The following is a 15345-nucleotide window of genomic DNA, read 5'->3' on the forward strand; positions in this document are numbered from 1 at the left end:
GAGAGAGAGAGATAAACCACAGCAGGTCTGATTATCCACTATGGTGTTAGCTACTGTCCAGAGAGAGATAAACCACAGCAGGTCTGATTATCCTCTATGGTGTTAGCTACTGTCCAGAGAGAGAGAGATAAACCACAGCAGGTCTGATTATCCTCTATGGTGTTAGCTACTGTCCAGAGAGATAAACCACAGCAGGTCTGATTATCCACTATGGTGTTAGCTACTGTCCAGAGAGAGATAAACCACAGCAGGTCTGATTATCCTCTATGGTGTTAGCTACTGTCCAGAGAGAGATAAACCACAGCAGGTCTGATTATCCTCTATGGTGTTAGCTACTGTCCAGAGAGAGAGAGATAAACCACAGCAGGTCTGATTATCCTCTATGGTGTTAGCTACTGTCCAGAGAGAGAGATAAACCACAGCAGGTCTGATTATCCTCTATGGTGTTAGCTACTGTCCAGAGAGAGAGAGAGATAAACCACAGCAGGTCTGATTATCCTCTATGGTGTTAGCTACTGTCCAGGGAGAGAGAGATAAACCACAGCAGGTCTGATTATCCTCTATGGTGTTAGCTACTGTCCAGGGAGAGAGAGATAAACCACAGCAGGTCTGAATATCCTCTATGGTGTGAAAGAGAAAATGAGAGTGTTATGTCCCATATGGCACCCTATTCCCTATATAGTGTACCATAATGACCAGAATGTATTGCGCTAAATAGGGAATAGGGTGCCAATTTGAAGTCATGTTAGTAGTTGAGCTTCCTGCAGTGACTACAGGGGAAGTGGCCCTATTGTATCTGCAGCCCAACGGGTCATTAGAGAGTGAGTTCACTAGTTCCTCCGGCCTGCACTCTCTCTCCTCCTGTTCTCTCCATAGACTTACATGGAAACAACAGAAACAATGTCCTCGCTCCCCTGAACTCACTGCTACACTTTTCTTTCCCAAGATGGAGAAACCCGATAAGGAGAATCTGAAGTTGTTTGTTTGTTGAAAAGGGAACAAGTTTTATATCACATCACTCAGTTGAACAACACTGGGATATGACTGCATAATATAATATGAAGTATGAAGGTATAAACTATACTAAAGATGGATATGACTGCATAATATAATATGAAGTATGAAGGTATAAACTATACTAAAGATGGATATGACTGCATAATATAATATGAAGTATGAAGGTATAAACTATACTAAAGATGGATATGACTGCATGATATAATATGAAGTATGAAGGTATAAACTATACTAAAGATGGATATGACTGCATAATATAATATGAAGTATGAAGGTATAAACTATACTAAAGATGGATATGACTGCATGATATAATATGAAGTATGAAGGTATAAACTATACTAAAGATGGATATGACTGCATGATATAATATGAAGTATGAAGGTATAAACTATACTAAAGATGGATATGACTGCATGATATAATATGAAGTATGAAGGTATAAACTATACTAAAGATGGATATGACTGCATGATATAATATGAAGTATGAAGGTATAAACTATACTAAAGATGGATATGACTGCATAATATAATATGAAGTATGAAGGTATAAACTATACTAAAGATGGATATGACTGCATAATATAATATGAAGTATGAAGGTATAAACTATACTAAAGATGGATATGACTGCATGATATAATATGAAGTATGAAGGTATAAACTATACTAAAGATGGATATGACTGCATGATATAATATGAAGTATGAAGGTATAAACTATACTAAAGATGGATATGACTGCATAATATAATATGAAGTATGAAGGTATAAACTATACTAAAGATGGATATGACTGCATAATATAATATGAAGGTATAAACTATACTAAAGATGGATATGACTGCATAATATAATATGAAGGTATAAACTAAACTAAAGATGGATATGACTGCATAATATAATATGAAGTATGAAGGTATAAACTAAACTAAAGATGGATATGACTGCATAATATAATATGAAGTATGAAGGTATAAACTATACTAAAGATGGATATGACTGCATAATATAATATGAAGGTATAAACTATACTAAAGATGGATATGACTGCATAATATAATATGAAGGTATAAACTATACTAAAGATGGATATGACTGCATAATATAATATGAAGGTATAAACTATACTAAAGATGGATATGACTGCATAATATAATATGAAGGTATAAACTATACTAAAGATGGATATGACTGCATAATATAATATGAAGTATGAAGGTATAAACTATACTAAAGATGGATATGACTGCATGATATAATATGAAATATGAAGGTATGAACTAAGCTAAAGATGACCAGTTAGAATCCAGGGTGATAGAATGAAAAAAACGTAACTATGTTTCATGAGTCCCGTTCTAATCTCTAATCTGTTTTAATCTGACTATGCATACCTGTACAGACAACTGTAATCTGACTATGCATACCTGTACAGACACCTGTAATCTGACTATGCATACCTGTACAGACAACTTTAATCTGTGTTATAATCTGACTATGCATACCTGTACAGACAACTTTAATCTGTGTTATAATCTGACTATGCATACATGTACAGCCAACTTTAATCTATGTTATAATCTGACTATGCATACCTGTACAGCCAACTTTAATCTGAGTTTTAATCTGACTATGCATACCTGTACAGCCAACTGTAATCTGAGTTTTAATCTGACTATGCATACCTGTACAGCCAACTGTAATCTGAGTTTTAATCTGACTATGCATACCTGTACAGCCAACTGTAATCTGAGTTTTAATCTGACTATGCATACCTGTACAGACAACTGTAATCTGAGTTTTAATCTGACTATGCATACCTGTACAGACAACTTTAATCTGTGTTATAATCTGACTATGCATACCTGTACAGCCAATTTTAATCTGTGTTATAATCTGACTATACATACCTGTACAGCCAATTTTAATCTGTGTTATAATCTGACTATGCACACCTGTACAGCCAATTTTAATCTGTGTTATAATCTGACTATGCACACCTGTACAGCCAACTGTAATCTGTGTTATAATCTGACTATGCATACCTGTACAGCCAATTTTAATCTGTGTTATAATCTGACTATACATACCTGTACAGCCAATTTTAATCTGTGTTATAATCTGACTATGCACACCTGTACAGCCAACTGTAATCTGTGTTTTAATCTGACTATGCATACCTGTACAGCCAACTGTAATCTGAGTTTTAATCTGACTATGCATACCTGTACAGCCAACTGTAATCTGAGTTTTAATCTGACTATGCATACCTGTACAGCCAACTGTAATCTGAGTTTTAATCTGACTATGCATACCTGTACAGCCAACTGTAATCTGAGTTTTAATCTGACTATGCATACCTGTACAGACAACTTTAATCTGACTATGCATACCTGTACAGCCAACTTTAATCTGTGTTATAATCTGGCTATGCATACCTGTACAGCCAATTTTAATCTGTGTTATAATCTGACTATACATACCTGTACAGCCAATTTTAATCTGTGTTATAATCTGACTATGCATACCTGTACAGCCAACTGTAATCTGAGTTTTAATCTGACTATGCATACCTGAACAGACAACTGTAATCTGAGTTTTAATCTGACTATGCATACCTGTACAGACAACTTTAATCTGACTATGCAAACCTGTACAGACAACTTTAATCTGACTATACATACCTGTACAGCCAATTTTAATCTGTGTTATAATCTGACTATGCAAACCTGTACAGCCAACTTTAATATGTGTTCTAATCTGACTATGCATACCTGTACAGACAACTTTAATCTGTGTTATAATCTGGCTATGCATACCTGTACAGACAACTTTAATCTGTGTTCTAATCTGACTATGCATACCTGTACAGACAACTTTAATCTGTGTTATAATCTGACTATGCATACCTGTACAGACAACTTTAATCTGTGTTCTAATCTGACTATGCATACCTGTACAGACAACTTTAATCTGACTATGCATACCTGTACAGCCAACTTTAATCTGTGTTATAATCTGACTATGCATACCTGTACAGACAACTTTAATCTGTGTTCTAATCTGACTATGCATACCTGTACAGACAACTTTAATCTGTGTTCTAATCTGACTATGCATACCTGTACAGACAACTTTAATCTGACTATACATACCTGTACAGACAACTTTAATCTGTGTTATAATCTGACTATGCATACCTGTACTGTCACGTTCTGTCCATCGTTCGTATGTGTTTTCCTTGTTTTAGTGTTGGTCAGGACGTGAGCTGGGTGGGCATTCTATGTTGTGTGTCTGATTTGTCTATTTCTATGTTTGGTCTGATATGGTTCTCAATCAGATGCAGGTGTTAGTCATTGTCTCTGATTGGGAACCATATTTAGGTAGCCTGTTTTGTGTTGGGTTTTGTGGGTGATTGTTCCTGTCTCTGTGTTTGCACCAGATAGGACTGTTTAGGTTTTCACTTTTCTTGTTTTGTATAGTCTGTTCATGTATAGTCGTCTTTATTAAAAACATGAATAACCACCACGCTGCATTTTGGTCCGCCTCTCTTTCACCAGAAGAAAACCCTTACATGTACAGCCAACTTTAATCTGTGTTTTAATCTGACTATGCATACCTGTACAGCCAACTTTAATCTGTGTTATAATCTGACTATGCATACCTGTTGTGACGACCCTCCCACTCTGTCTGCCGTATTCTGTCTTTGTTCTTGTTTCCTTATTAGGATGCCGGTGGGCGGAGTGCAGAGGGTCGTCAGCTACATGGGAAACACCTGGGACAGGTGTCTCCCAGATAAATAGACCTCTTCCACATTCATGGAGGAGACTCTCTCCATGCAGACACCTTTGTAGATTGTGTTGTGGTTCTTGGTGGCCTTTTTGTGTGTTTGCGTTGGCACCTTTCAACACCCTGCATTATCACATTCATGCATGCAAAACACTCACTTACACTACTGATTACTGTTTACACACACCATTGTATATTATACTTAGTTGCTTTAGTTAATAAATACATATTTTGCTACTCCTTATCTCCACGTTGTCTCCCTTTGTTACGGGCTTTGAGCCGGTTCGTGACAAGTGGGGGCTCATCCGGGATCTTTAAACTATTGGTTTGGGAGACCGTGGAGGTACGTGTTTGGTTTGAATATGGTGTTTGAGTGTGATCGGCCCAGTATTGGTTGCCTTTGTTGTTTGGTTTGTGTGCTGCGTTGGAGAGAGTATAATGGTTAGTTTCCAGGCCCTGCCTAGCCTGGAAACTCTTGTTCTACTTTCTGTTGGGAAGTCAGTCTGAGGAGGTGAGTAAATCGGCTGTGTACCTCGGTAGGATATTTGTGTAGGGTAGTGGAACTTGCTACCCGGAGCTATAGCCTTTTTCCCCTGATAGGCTTAGCGACGTGTTTCAATTTTGGACATGTTGGGCATGGTTAAATGTTTGTTATTTTTGTGTGGTGTCTGTGGACTGCGCAGTTGTCTCGGGGGCACATCCGTGGCTTGGTGGAATTTGTCAGCATGCTGGGGAGTTCTATTTCCTTGCCAGCTGGCTACAGTGCGTAAATACCCACCGCAAATCTGCACGAAGACTAGGGTTGAGTTATTGTAGGTTTTGGGGAAGCTCCGTATCTCATCTCTCTTCTGTGGTGCTCAGGGTGATTGTCATTTCTCTGGTTGTGGTCTGATGTGCTCAGCAGAGGAGTTGAGCAAGATTACTTACTTATGACTATGGTGTTTCCCATGTATACAAGTTCATTCGCTTTCCATCAGAGGACCTGTTAGAATTATGTACTTAAGAACAGCTGTTGAAGATCGCTGAACACTACAAGCTTAAATGATTGAAATTAGTGAAATTCTGTTTCGTTGGAAGTGACTATGAATCGTTGGAAGTGACTATGAATCGTTGGAAGTGACTATGAATCGTTGGAAGTGACTATGAATCGTTGGAAGTGACTATGAATCGTTGGGAGTTGTAAAAATTAAGAAGGACCCTGATGTTCTTTTCGTTGGAGTTTGTAGCTGTTGGTCTTTTGTGCCATGTTCCTGAATGTCTACATGACTGACCATTGTTTCGGGTTGTCATGTTCTATCTTTCCTGTCTGTTCCCTCCTGGTCTTGTGTTCTTCTTTCCTCTTAAATATTGCTTCCTATGCTAAAGGTTGCTGAGGTGTGAGGAGGAGGTTGGTTGGGGCAGGTGGAGGTGTGAACACATAACCCCTCACCAATTTGGGACGCAGAGGCCTGTGTCAATTTGGGACGCAGAGGCCTGTGTCAATTTGGGACACAGAGGCCTGTGTCAATTTGGGACGCAGAGGCCTGTGTCAATTTGGGACGCGGGAGGCCTGTGTCAATTTGGGACGCGGGAGGCCTGTGTCAATTTGGGACGCGGGAGGCCTGTGTCAATTTGGGACGCGGGAGGCCTGTGTCAATTTGGGACGCGGGAGGCCTGTGTCAATTTGGGACGCGGGAGGCTGGTATGTTGTTCCGGGGTCCTTGTTGGTCCCCGGTTTTATGGGGGGGAATGTGACGACCCTCCCACTCTATCTGCCGTATTCTGTCTTTGTTCTTGTTTCCTTATTAGGATGCCGGTGAGCGGAGTGCAGAGGGTCGTCAGCTACATGGGAAACACCTGGGCCAGGTGTCTCCCAGGATAAATAGACCTCTTCCACATTCATGGAGGAGACTCTCTCCATGCAGACACCTTTGTGTTTGTGTTGTGTTGTGGTTCTTGGTGGCCTTTTTGTTTGTTTGCGTTGGCACCTTTCAACACCCTGCATTCTCACATTCATGCATGCAAAACACTCACTTACACTACTGATTACTGATTACACACACCATTGTATATTATACTTAGTTGCTTTAGTTAATAAATATATATTTTGCTACTCCTTATCTCCACGTTGTCTCCATTTGTTACGGGCTTTGAGCCGGTTCGTGACACTGTACAGACAACTTTAATCTGTGTTATAATCTGACTATACATACCTGTACAGACAACTTTAATCTGTGTTATAATCTGGCTATGCATACCTGTACAGCCAACTTTAATCTGTGTTATAATCTGACTATGCATACCTGTACAGACAACTTTAATCTGTGTTATAATCTGACTATGCATACCTGTACAGCCAACTTTAATCTGTGTTATAATCTGGCTATGCATACCTGTACAGACAACTTTAATCTGTGTTATAATCTGACTATGCATACCTGTACAGACAACTTTAATCTGACTATACATACCTGTACAGACAACTTTAATCTGTGTTATAATCTGACTATGCATACCTGTACAGACAACTTTCAGGAAATGGTTTTTACCTATTCATTATGAGAGCGCTATCATGTGCCGTTTTGGCTCTAACTAAGAGAACACTGTTGTTTTACAACCACAACATCCACTTGTTTTGGTTTGGGTTCAGAATGCAATGTGTTCACAAACAATGGTTAAGAACCCAGAACAGTCCCTGGGCTCACATGCCTGGTGGATAACTTACCCTGTAATTGGCATTGGTGTGTGTGTGTGTGTGTGTGTGTGTGTGTGTGTGTGTGTGTGTGTGTGTGTGCATCTGTGTGTGCATCTATGTGTGTGTGTGTGTGTGTGTGTGTGCAAAATTTACCCTAATGTAGTTGGCGTTGATGTAGCTGCTGAGAGGGTCGAAGGAGCTCTTGGTCCTCAGGATCACTCTGGAATGTGGATCTGCAGGTGACAATAGATATGTTAGTGAGTAAAGGGTTCCAGCTATTAGAATCAGATAGATATGTTAGTGACTGGAGGTTCCAGCTATTAGAATCAGATAGATCTGTTAGTGACTGGAGGTTCCAGCTATTAGAATCAGATAGATATGTTAGTGAGTAAAGGGTTCCAGCTATTAGAATCAGATAGATATGTTAGTGAGTAAAGGGTTCCAGCTATTAGAATCAGATAGATCTGTTAGTGACTGGAGGTTCCAGCTATTAGAATCAGATAGATATGTTAGTGACTGCAGACAGGGCTATTCTGTCTGGACTGTTTTGTCTGAAGAGTTCTGTCTGGACTGTTCTGTCTGGACTGTTCTGTCTGAAGAGTTCTGTCTGGACTTCTCTGTCTGGACTTCTCTGTCTGGACTGTTCGGTCTGAAGAGTTCTGTCTGGACTTCTCTGTCTGAACTTCTCTGTCTGGACTTCTCTGTCTAGAGTGTACTGTCTGGACTTCTCTGTCTGGACTTCTCTGTCTCAAGAGTTCTGTCTGGACTGTTCTGTCTGGAGTGTTCTGTCTGGAGTGTTCTGTCTGGACTGTTCTGTCTGGACTGTTCTGTCTGGACTGTTCTGTCTGGAGTGTTCTGTCTGGAGTGTTTTGTCTAGAGTGTTCTGTCTGAAGAGTTCTGTCTAGACCCCAACCCCAACCTCAACCCCAGAACCCAACCTCAATCCCAGACCTCAACCCCAGACCCCAGACCTCAACCTCAACCCCAGACCTCAACCCCAGACCCCAACCTCAACCCCAGACCCCAACCTCAACCCCAGACCTCAACTCCAGACCCCAACCTCAACCCCAGACCCCGACCCCAGAACCCAACCTCAACCCCAGACCTCAACCCCAGACCCCAACCTCAACCCAGACCTCAGCCCTAGACCCCAGACCTCAACCTCAACCCCAGACCTCAACCCCAGACCCCAACCTCAACCCCGGATCCCAGACCTCAACCCCATACCCCAACCTCAACCCCAGACCTCAACCCCAGACCCCAGACCCCAACCTCAACCCCAGACCCCAGACCCCAACCTCAACCCCAGACCCCGACCCCAGAACCCGACCTCAACCCCAGACCCCAACCTCAACCTCAACCCAGACCTCAGCCCTAGACCCCAGACCTCAACCCCAGACCCCAACCTCAACCCCGGATCCCAGACCTCAACCCCATACCCCAACCTCAACCCCAGACCTCAACCTCAATCCCAGACCCCAACCTCAACCACAGACCTCAACCTCAACTCCAGACCCCAACCTCAACCCCAGACCCCAACCCCAACCTCAATCCCAGACCTCAACCCCAGACTACAACCCCAGACCCCAGACCTCAACCCCAGACCCCAACCTCAACCCCTGACCTCAACCCCAGACTACAACCCTAGACCCCAACCTCAACCCCAGACCCCAACCCCTGACCTCAACCCCAGACCCCAGACCCCAACCTCAACCCCTGACCTCAACCCCAGACTACAACCCCAGACCCCAACCTCAACCCCAGACCTCAACCCCTGACCTCAACCCCAGACCCCAACCTCAACCCCAGACCACAGACCTCAACCCCAGACCCCAGACCTCAACCCCAGACTACAACCCCAGACCTCAACCCCAGTCTACAACCCCAGACCCCAGACCTCAACCCCAGACTACAACCCCAGACCCCAACCTCAACCCCAGACCTCAACCCCAGACCCCAACCTCAATCCCAGACCCCAGACCTCAACCCCAGACTACAACCCCAGACCCCAACCTCAACCCCAGACCTCAACCCCAGACCTCAACCCCAGACTACAACCCCAGACCCCAACCTCAACCCCAGACCTCAACCCCAGACCTCAACCCCAGACCCCAGACCTCAACCCCAGACCTCAACCCCAGACCTCAACCCCAGACCTCCACCCCAGACCTCAATCCCAGACCTCAACCTCAACCCCAGACCCCAACCTCATCCCCAGACCTAAACCCCAGACCCCTCTGTGCTCTGCGTGTTGAAGGAAGACTGGTGGTTCAGACAGGAAGCCTGATAACGTTCCAAGGTGTGAACGGGAAGACAGTAACATTCCAACCCAACTGTCTTTTATTACAGAATGATGTCATTCACACACACACACACACACACACACACACACACCCCACTAGTATAACACCCTATTCCCTACTTAGTGCACTACTATAACACCCTATTCCCTAGTTAGTGCACTACTATAACATCCTATTTCTTAGTTAGTATACTACTATAACACCCTATTTCCTACTTAGTGCGCTACTATAGCACCCTATTCCTTAGTTAGTGTGCTTCTATAGCACCCTATTCCTCTGTTAGTGCACTACTATAGCACCCTTTTCCCTAGTTAATGCGCTACTACTGCACCCTATTCACTAGTTAGTGCAGTACTATAGCACCTATTCCTTAGTTAGTGCACTACTATAGCACCCTTTTCCTAGTTAGTGCGCTACTACAGCGCCCTATTCCCTAGTTAGTGCACTACTATAGCACCTTATTCCCTAGTTAGTGTGCTACTACAGCACCCTATTCCCTAGTTAGTGCAGTACTATAGCACCCTATTCCTAGTTAGTGTGCTACTACAGCACCCTATTTGCTAGTTAGTGCAGTACTATAGCACCCTATTCCCTAGTTAGTGCACTACTATAGCACCCTATTCCTTAGTTAGTGTGCTACTATAGCACCCTATTCCTTAGTTAGTGCACTACTATAGCACCCTATTCCTTAGTTAGTGTGCTACTATAGCACCCTATTCCCTAGTTAATGTGCTACTACAGCACCCTATTCCCTAGTTAATGCGCTACTATAGCACCCTATTCCCTAGTTAGTGCAGTACTATAGCACCCTATTCCCTAGTTAGTGTAGTACTTTTGATCAGGACCCACAGGGTTAAAGGCAGAACACTAGGGAATAGGACACCATTTGGGACACACCTAGAGGCTGTTTAAAGAATCAGGAAGGAACAGCTCATCTCAGACATTTGGTTTATATTTGACCACTTCCGTCCACCAGGCTAACCAACCAGACAGGGCAGCACTAAAACACTTCCTGTATGACCAGGAGAGGCTGTGGCGGTTGGCTTTGTTTGGTTGTACTCAGTGTTACTTACATAGAGGTCGACCAGCCAAACACATGCTGTAAACAACAATATATCATGCACTGCAGAGAATGTGTGTCTATATGTGTGTGTGTATGTGTGTACGTGTGTGTGTACGTGTGTGTGTACGTGTGTGTGTACGTGTGTACGTGTGTACGTGTGTGTGTGTGTCTGTGAGCCCAAAGGTTGACAATAACAGACAGTGACAGGTTGACAGAACTACTGCTGTGTGAGATAGACAAGCCTAATCTACCGCGACACGACACTGACCTCACATTAACACCATAGCCTTAGTCTGTGGACCACACAACAGGTTGTGGCTCTGTGGGTGGTCAATTAGTCCTTATAAACTGGGTGGTTCCAGCCCTGAATGCTGATTGGCTGAAAGCCGTTGTATATCAGAACGTATACCACGGGTATGACAAAACTTGTATTTTTACTGCTCTAATTACATTGGTAACCAGTTTATAATAGCAATAAGGCACCTCGGGGGTTTGGTATATGGCTAATATACCACGGCTAAGGGCTGTATCCAGGCACTCCAGGGGTATCCAGGGGTTGTGTCATGCTTAAAGAACAACTCTTAGCCGTGTTATATTGGCCATATACCACAACCCCTCGAGTCTTATTACTTAATTAACTAATACATATTAAAAATCTACTATACTTACTTGGCAGTATTGTCTTGTATCTATTTTTGGTTCCATGACTGGAAATGTCCATCACCTTTGGATCCACAAAGTTCATTGGGATTTCCTGAAAGGACAAACAAAACAGACAAACAAAACAGACAAACAAAACAGACAAACAAAACGAACAAACAAAACAGACAAACAAAACGAACAAACAAAACGAACAAACAAAAACACAATTTAACTCATGAAGCAAGTTAAATCAATTGGTTTAAACAGCCCATAAATGTTGAGGTGGATTGTTCCACATACACAAATGTAATGGGCTATCCGGCCTTGAATAACACAGTTGATTAATCAAGTTGTTGACCACAGGAACACAACGCTGTGTAGTGGTTGTGTTGACGTTTTGTTCACTCACGACGAACCCGGTGTGTAGGGTCTGTGTGTGGAGCGCCACATCTCGTAGCTGTGTGTGTGTGTGTGTGCGTGCGCGTGTGCGCGTGCGCGTGTGCGTGTGTGTGTGGTGTGTGTGTGTGTGTGGTGTGTGTGTGCATGTGTGGTGTTTGTGGTGTGTGTGTGCGTGTGTGTGTGTGTGTGTTTGTGGTGTGTGTGTGTGTGCGTGTGTGTCTGTGTGTGTGTGTGTGTTTGTGGTGTGTGTGTGTGGTGTGTGTGGTGTGTGTGTGTGTGTGTTTGTGGTGTGTGTGTGGTGTGTGTGGTGTTTGTGGTGTGTGTGTGTTCATTCCACTCACAGCGAACTCTGCATGCAGCGTCTGTGTGTTGAGCACCACGTCTCGTAGCTGCTGTCTGGACAGGGTCCGGCTGGCTGACTGCAGGTACTCCTGAGTGGCCCTCTCTCTGGGGGTCACCACCCCACAGTTCAGAGGCTCCACCGAGGCCAGGGAGGACATGTCCAGCACCAGGGAGACGTTGGAACCTCTCCTACAGGACCAAAACACACGTTAACATGGTCTTTCCATCGTTTGTTTATGATGCTGGTCATAAACAAACAATATTCTGCCTAGCAACATGGGCAACAGATTACTGTAACTGGCTAATCAAGGGAACAATTGTTGAACTAGACTGGACTATCTTTAAATTATATTTTTTTGTTCCTCCTCATCTCCTGAAGATAACATGTCTTGGTCTATTCGCACGCCCACATCAAATCACCTTCTCATTGTTTACCCTGGCCCAATCAGAGGGGGTTAAATATGGCGTCCGGTCCCGGTTGGCTGGGCTTCCAGAACAACAACAAACTGTTAAGAACAAACTCTGGCAAATGCCCAATCACCATGGTGACAGGTCTTCCTGACCCCCTGACACCAGCTAATGACCAATCACCACAGAGACAGGTCTTCCTGACCCCCTGACACCAGCTAATGACCAATCACCACGGAGACAGGTCTTCCTGACCCCATGACACCAACTAATGCCCAATCACCACGGAGACATGTCTTCCTGACTCCCTGACACCTGCTAATGACCAATCACCACAGAGACAGGTCTTCCTGACCCCTTGACATCAGCTAATGCCCAATCACCACGGAGAATCACCACTTGACACCAGCTAATGCCCAACACATGTCTTCCTGACCCCTTGACACCAGCTAATGCCCAATCACCACAGAGACAGGTCTTCCTGACCAGCTAATGCCCAATGACACCAGCTATAGAACACACACACGTAGAACACACACACACGCACGCACGCACATATACAGTATATAGTCTCGCTCTCTGTCTCTTTCTGTCTCTCTCTCTGTCTCTCTCTCTCTCTCTCTCGCTGTCTCTCTCTCTCTCTGTCTCTCTCTGTTTCTCTGTCTCTCTCTCTCTCTCTCTCTCTCTCTGTCTCTCTCTCTGTCTCTCTCTCTCTCTCTGTCTCGCTCTGTCTCTCTCTGTCTCTCTCTGTCTCTCTCTGTCTCTCTCTCTCTCTCCACCTGGCTGCTCAGCCATTGTAACATCTCGATGACCATTTTGCCAAAAATCTTCAACAATGCAGAGACCAGCATATCTCTGTTTTCTCAGTTGTTGACACTGAATGCAGAGCACAGACTAAAGGGAATTGTTCCAGTCTGGACCGAACATTCAGTGTTGTGTGTCCACTCTGAACTGCAGTCCTGCAACAATCAGCCCCATGGCGGCTCAGGAAGTAGCCAGTTTCCTGTCAGAGAGTCACGCCTTTCCCTTTTGTTCTTGTGGTCTGAGCCCAAATGGCAGTCTATTCAGAGGCAGTGGAGTCACAGGGCTGCTGGTGCCTGTCACTCCGTACTGTTTTACTTCACAGGAAGATGGCATGTGCCTGGTTAGTGACACCACTCAGGTTTCTAAGTGTATATTGTTTAAAATAATCAACTTGGTGGTTCGAGCCCTGAATGCTGATTGGCCGACGGCCGTAGTATATCAGACCGTATACCATGGGTATGACAAAACATGTATTTTTACAGCTCTAATTACGTTGGTAACCAGTTTATAACAGCAATAAGGCACCTTGGGGTTTGTGGTATATGGCTAATATACCACGGCTAAGGGCTGTGTCCAGAAACTCCACGTTGCGTCGTGCCTAAGAACAGCCCTTAGCCGTGGTATATTGGCCATATACCACACCTCCTCGGGCCTTATTGCTTAAAATATATAATGCTGACAGTGTTAATGATCTTCTTCCTGTCATATAACATATACATTCTAACCTACATTTACATAGAGGAAATACACGTTACATTTCCAGACCTTGAGCGTTATCAGGCATCCTCAAACTGCACTCCAAAATGTTACAAAAGCACTTGACATTATATTCCCCCAAAATCCTATGTAATCTATCACCATGAGACACCTGCCAGTGAAATGAACCCTCTCTCATTGTATTTTATCCTGGTTCATTGTTTTACTTAAAGAACATTCCTGACAGAATGTCCGGCCTGTTCCGGAACATTCTCTCACTTCCTTCTTATAAACATCAGGATGACTTGTGACATAGGGGCCTCAATCTCAATTAATCTTTCCTCACCTCCTTCTCAACTGTATAAGAGACGACCAAGACGTCCTCTTTCCTCCTCCTCTACCTCCTCCTCTATGTCCTCCATCTCCTCCTTCTCCACCCCTTCCTTCCTCCTCCTCCACCTCTTCCATCCTTCTCATCCTCCTCCTCATTCCCTCCTCCTCTATATCCTCCATCTCCTCCTTCTCTCCCTCTTCCCTCCTTCTCCCCCCTTCCTTCCTCCTCCCTCCCCCCTCTCCAGTCCTTCTCTCGTCCTCCTCCTCATTCCCTTATTTTCCTCCTCCTCCTCCTCCTCCTCCTCCTCCCTGTTCCCACCTTCCTCAGACTAAGGCAGAGGAGGTGTTCTACCCCTCGTTCTACACGTACTCTACGGAGAACACCTGCCACCAAACACAATCAGATGTTAGAGGTCTGGGGAAAATACCACGGCTCAATGCCTCTGGACTCTGGCCAGCATGTAACAGTTCACCTGAGTGCAGTGGGATGTGATAACATAACCCACAAGTTACTGCTGGGAGATGATACAATCTGCTGGTATCAGACATTCATTTGGGGATTGTGTGTAGCTACAACATCTAATCTGCTTGGTGTAAACGCACGATGAAAACCTTCAAATGTCTTTAAACCAGTTTCTCTCTGTTCTCTCTGTGTTCTCTCTCTGTGTTCTCTCTCTGTGTTCTCTCTCTGTGTCTCTCTCTGTGTTCTCTCTCTGTGTTCTCTCTCTGTGTTCTCTCTCTGTGTCTCTCTCTGTGTCTCTCTCTGTGTTCTCTCTCTGTGTTCTCTCTCTGTGTCTCTGTGTTCTCTCTCTGTGTTCTCTCTCTGTGTTCTCTTCTGTGTCTCTCTCTGTGTCTCTCTCTGTGTTCTCTCTCT

The 15345-nt window shown here is 43.9% G+C and overlaps 1 protein-coding gene across 1 annotated transcript in view; it reads right to left on the minus strand.

Moving 5' to 3' along the window:
• LOC135568177 (receptor-type tyrosine-protein phosphatase R-like) overlaps positions 1-15345 on the minus strand; it is a gene marked incomplete at its 5' end in the record, with an annotated part of 63005 nt that overhangs the window by 18651 nt on the left and 29009 nt on the right. Inside the window, 3 exon segments of the mRNA XM_065015160.1 lie at positions 7635-7714; positions 11517-11601; positions 12230-12419. Coding sequence (XP_064871232.1) covers positions 7635-7714; positions 11517-11601; positions 12230-12419 — 355 coding nt within the window.

The sequence above is a fragment of the Oncorhynchus nerka genome, unplaced genomic scaffold (assembly GCF_034236695.1).
Source record: "Oncorhynchus nerka isolate Pitt River unplaced genomic scaffold, Oner_Uvic_2.0 unplaced_scaffold_1650, whole genome shotgun sequence".
Taxonomy (NCBI): domain Eukaryota; kingdom Metazoa; phylum Chordata; class Actinopteri; order Salmoniformes; family Salmonidae; genus Oncorhynchus; species Oncorhynchus nerka.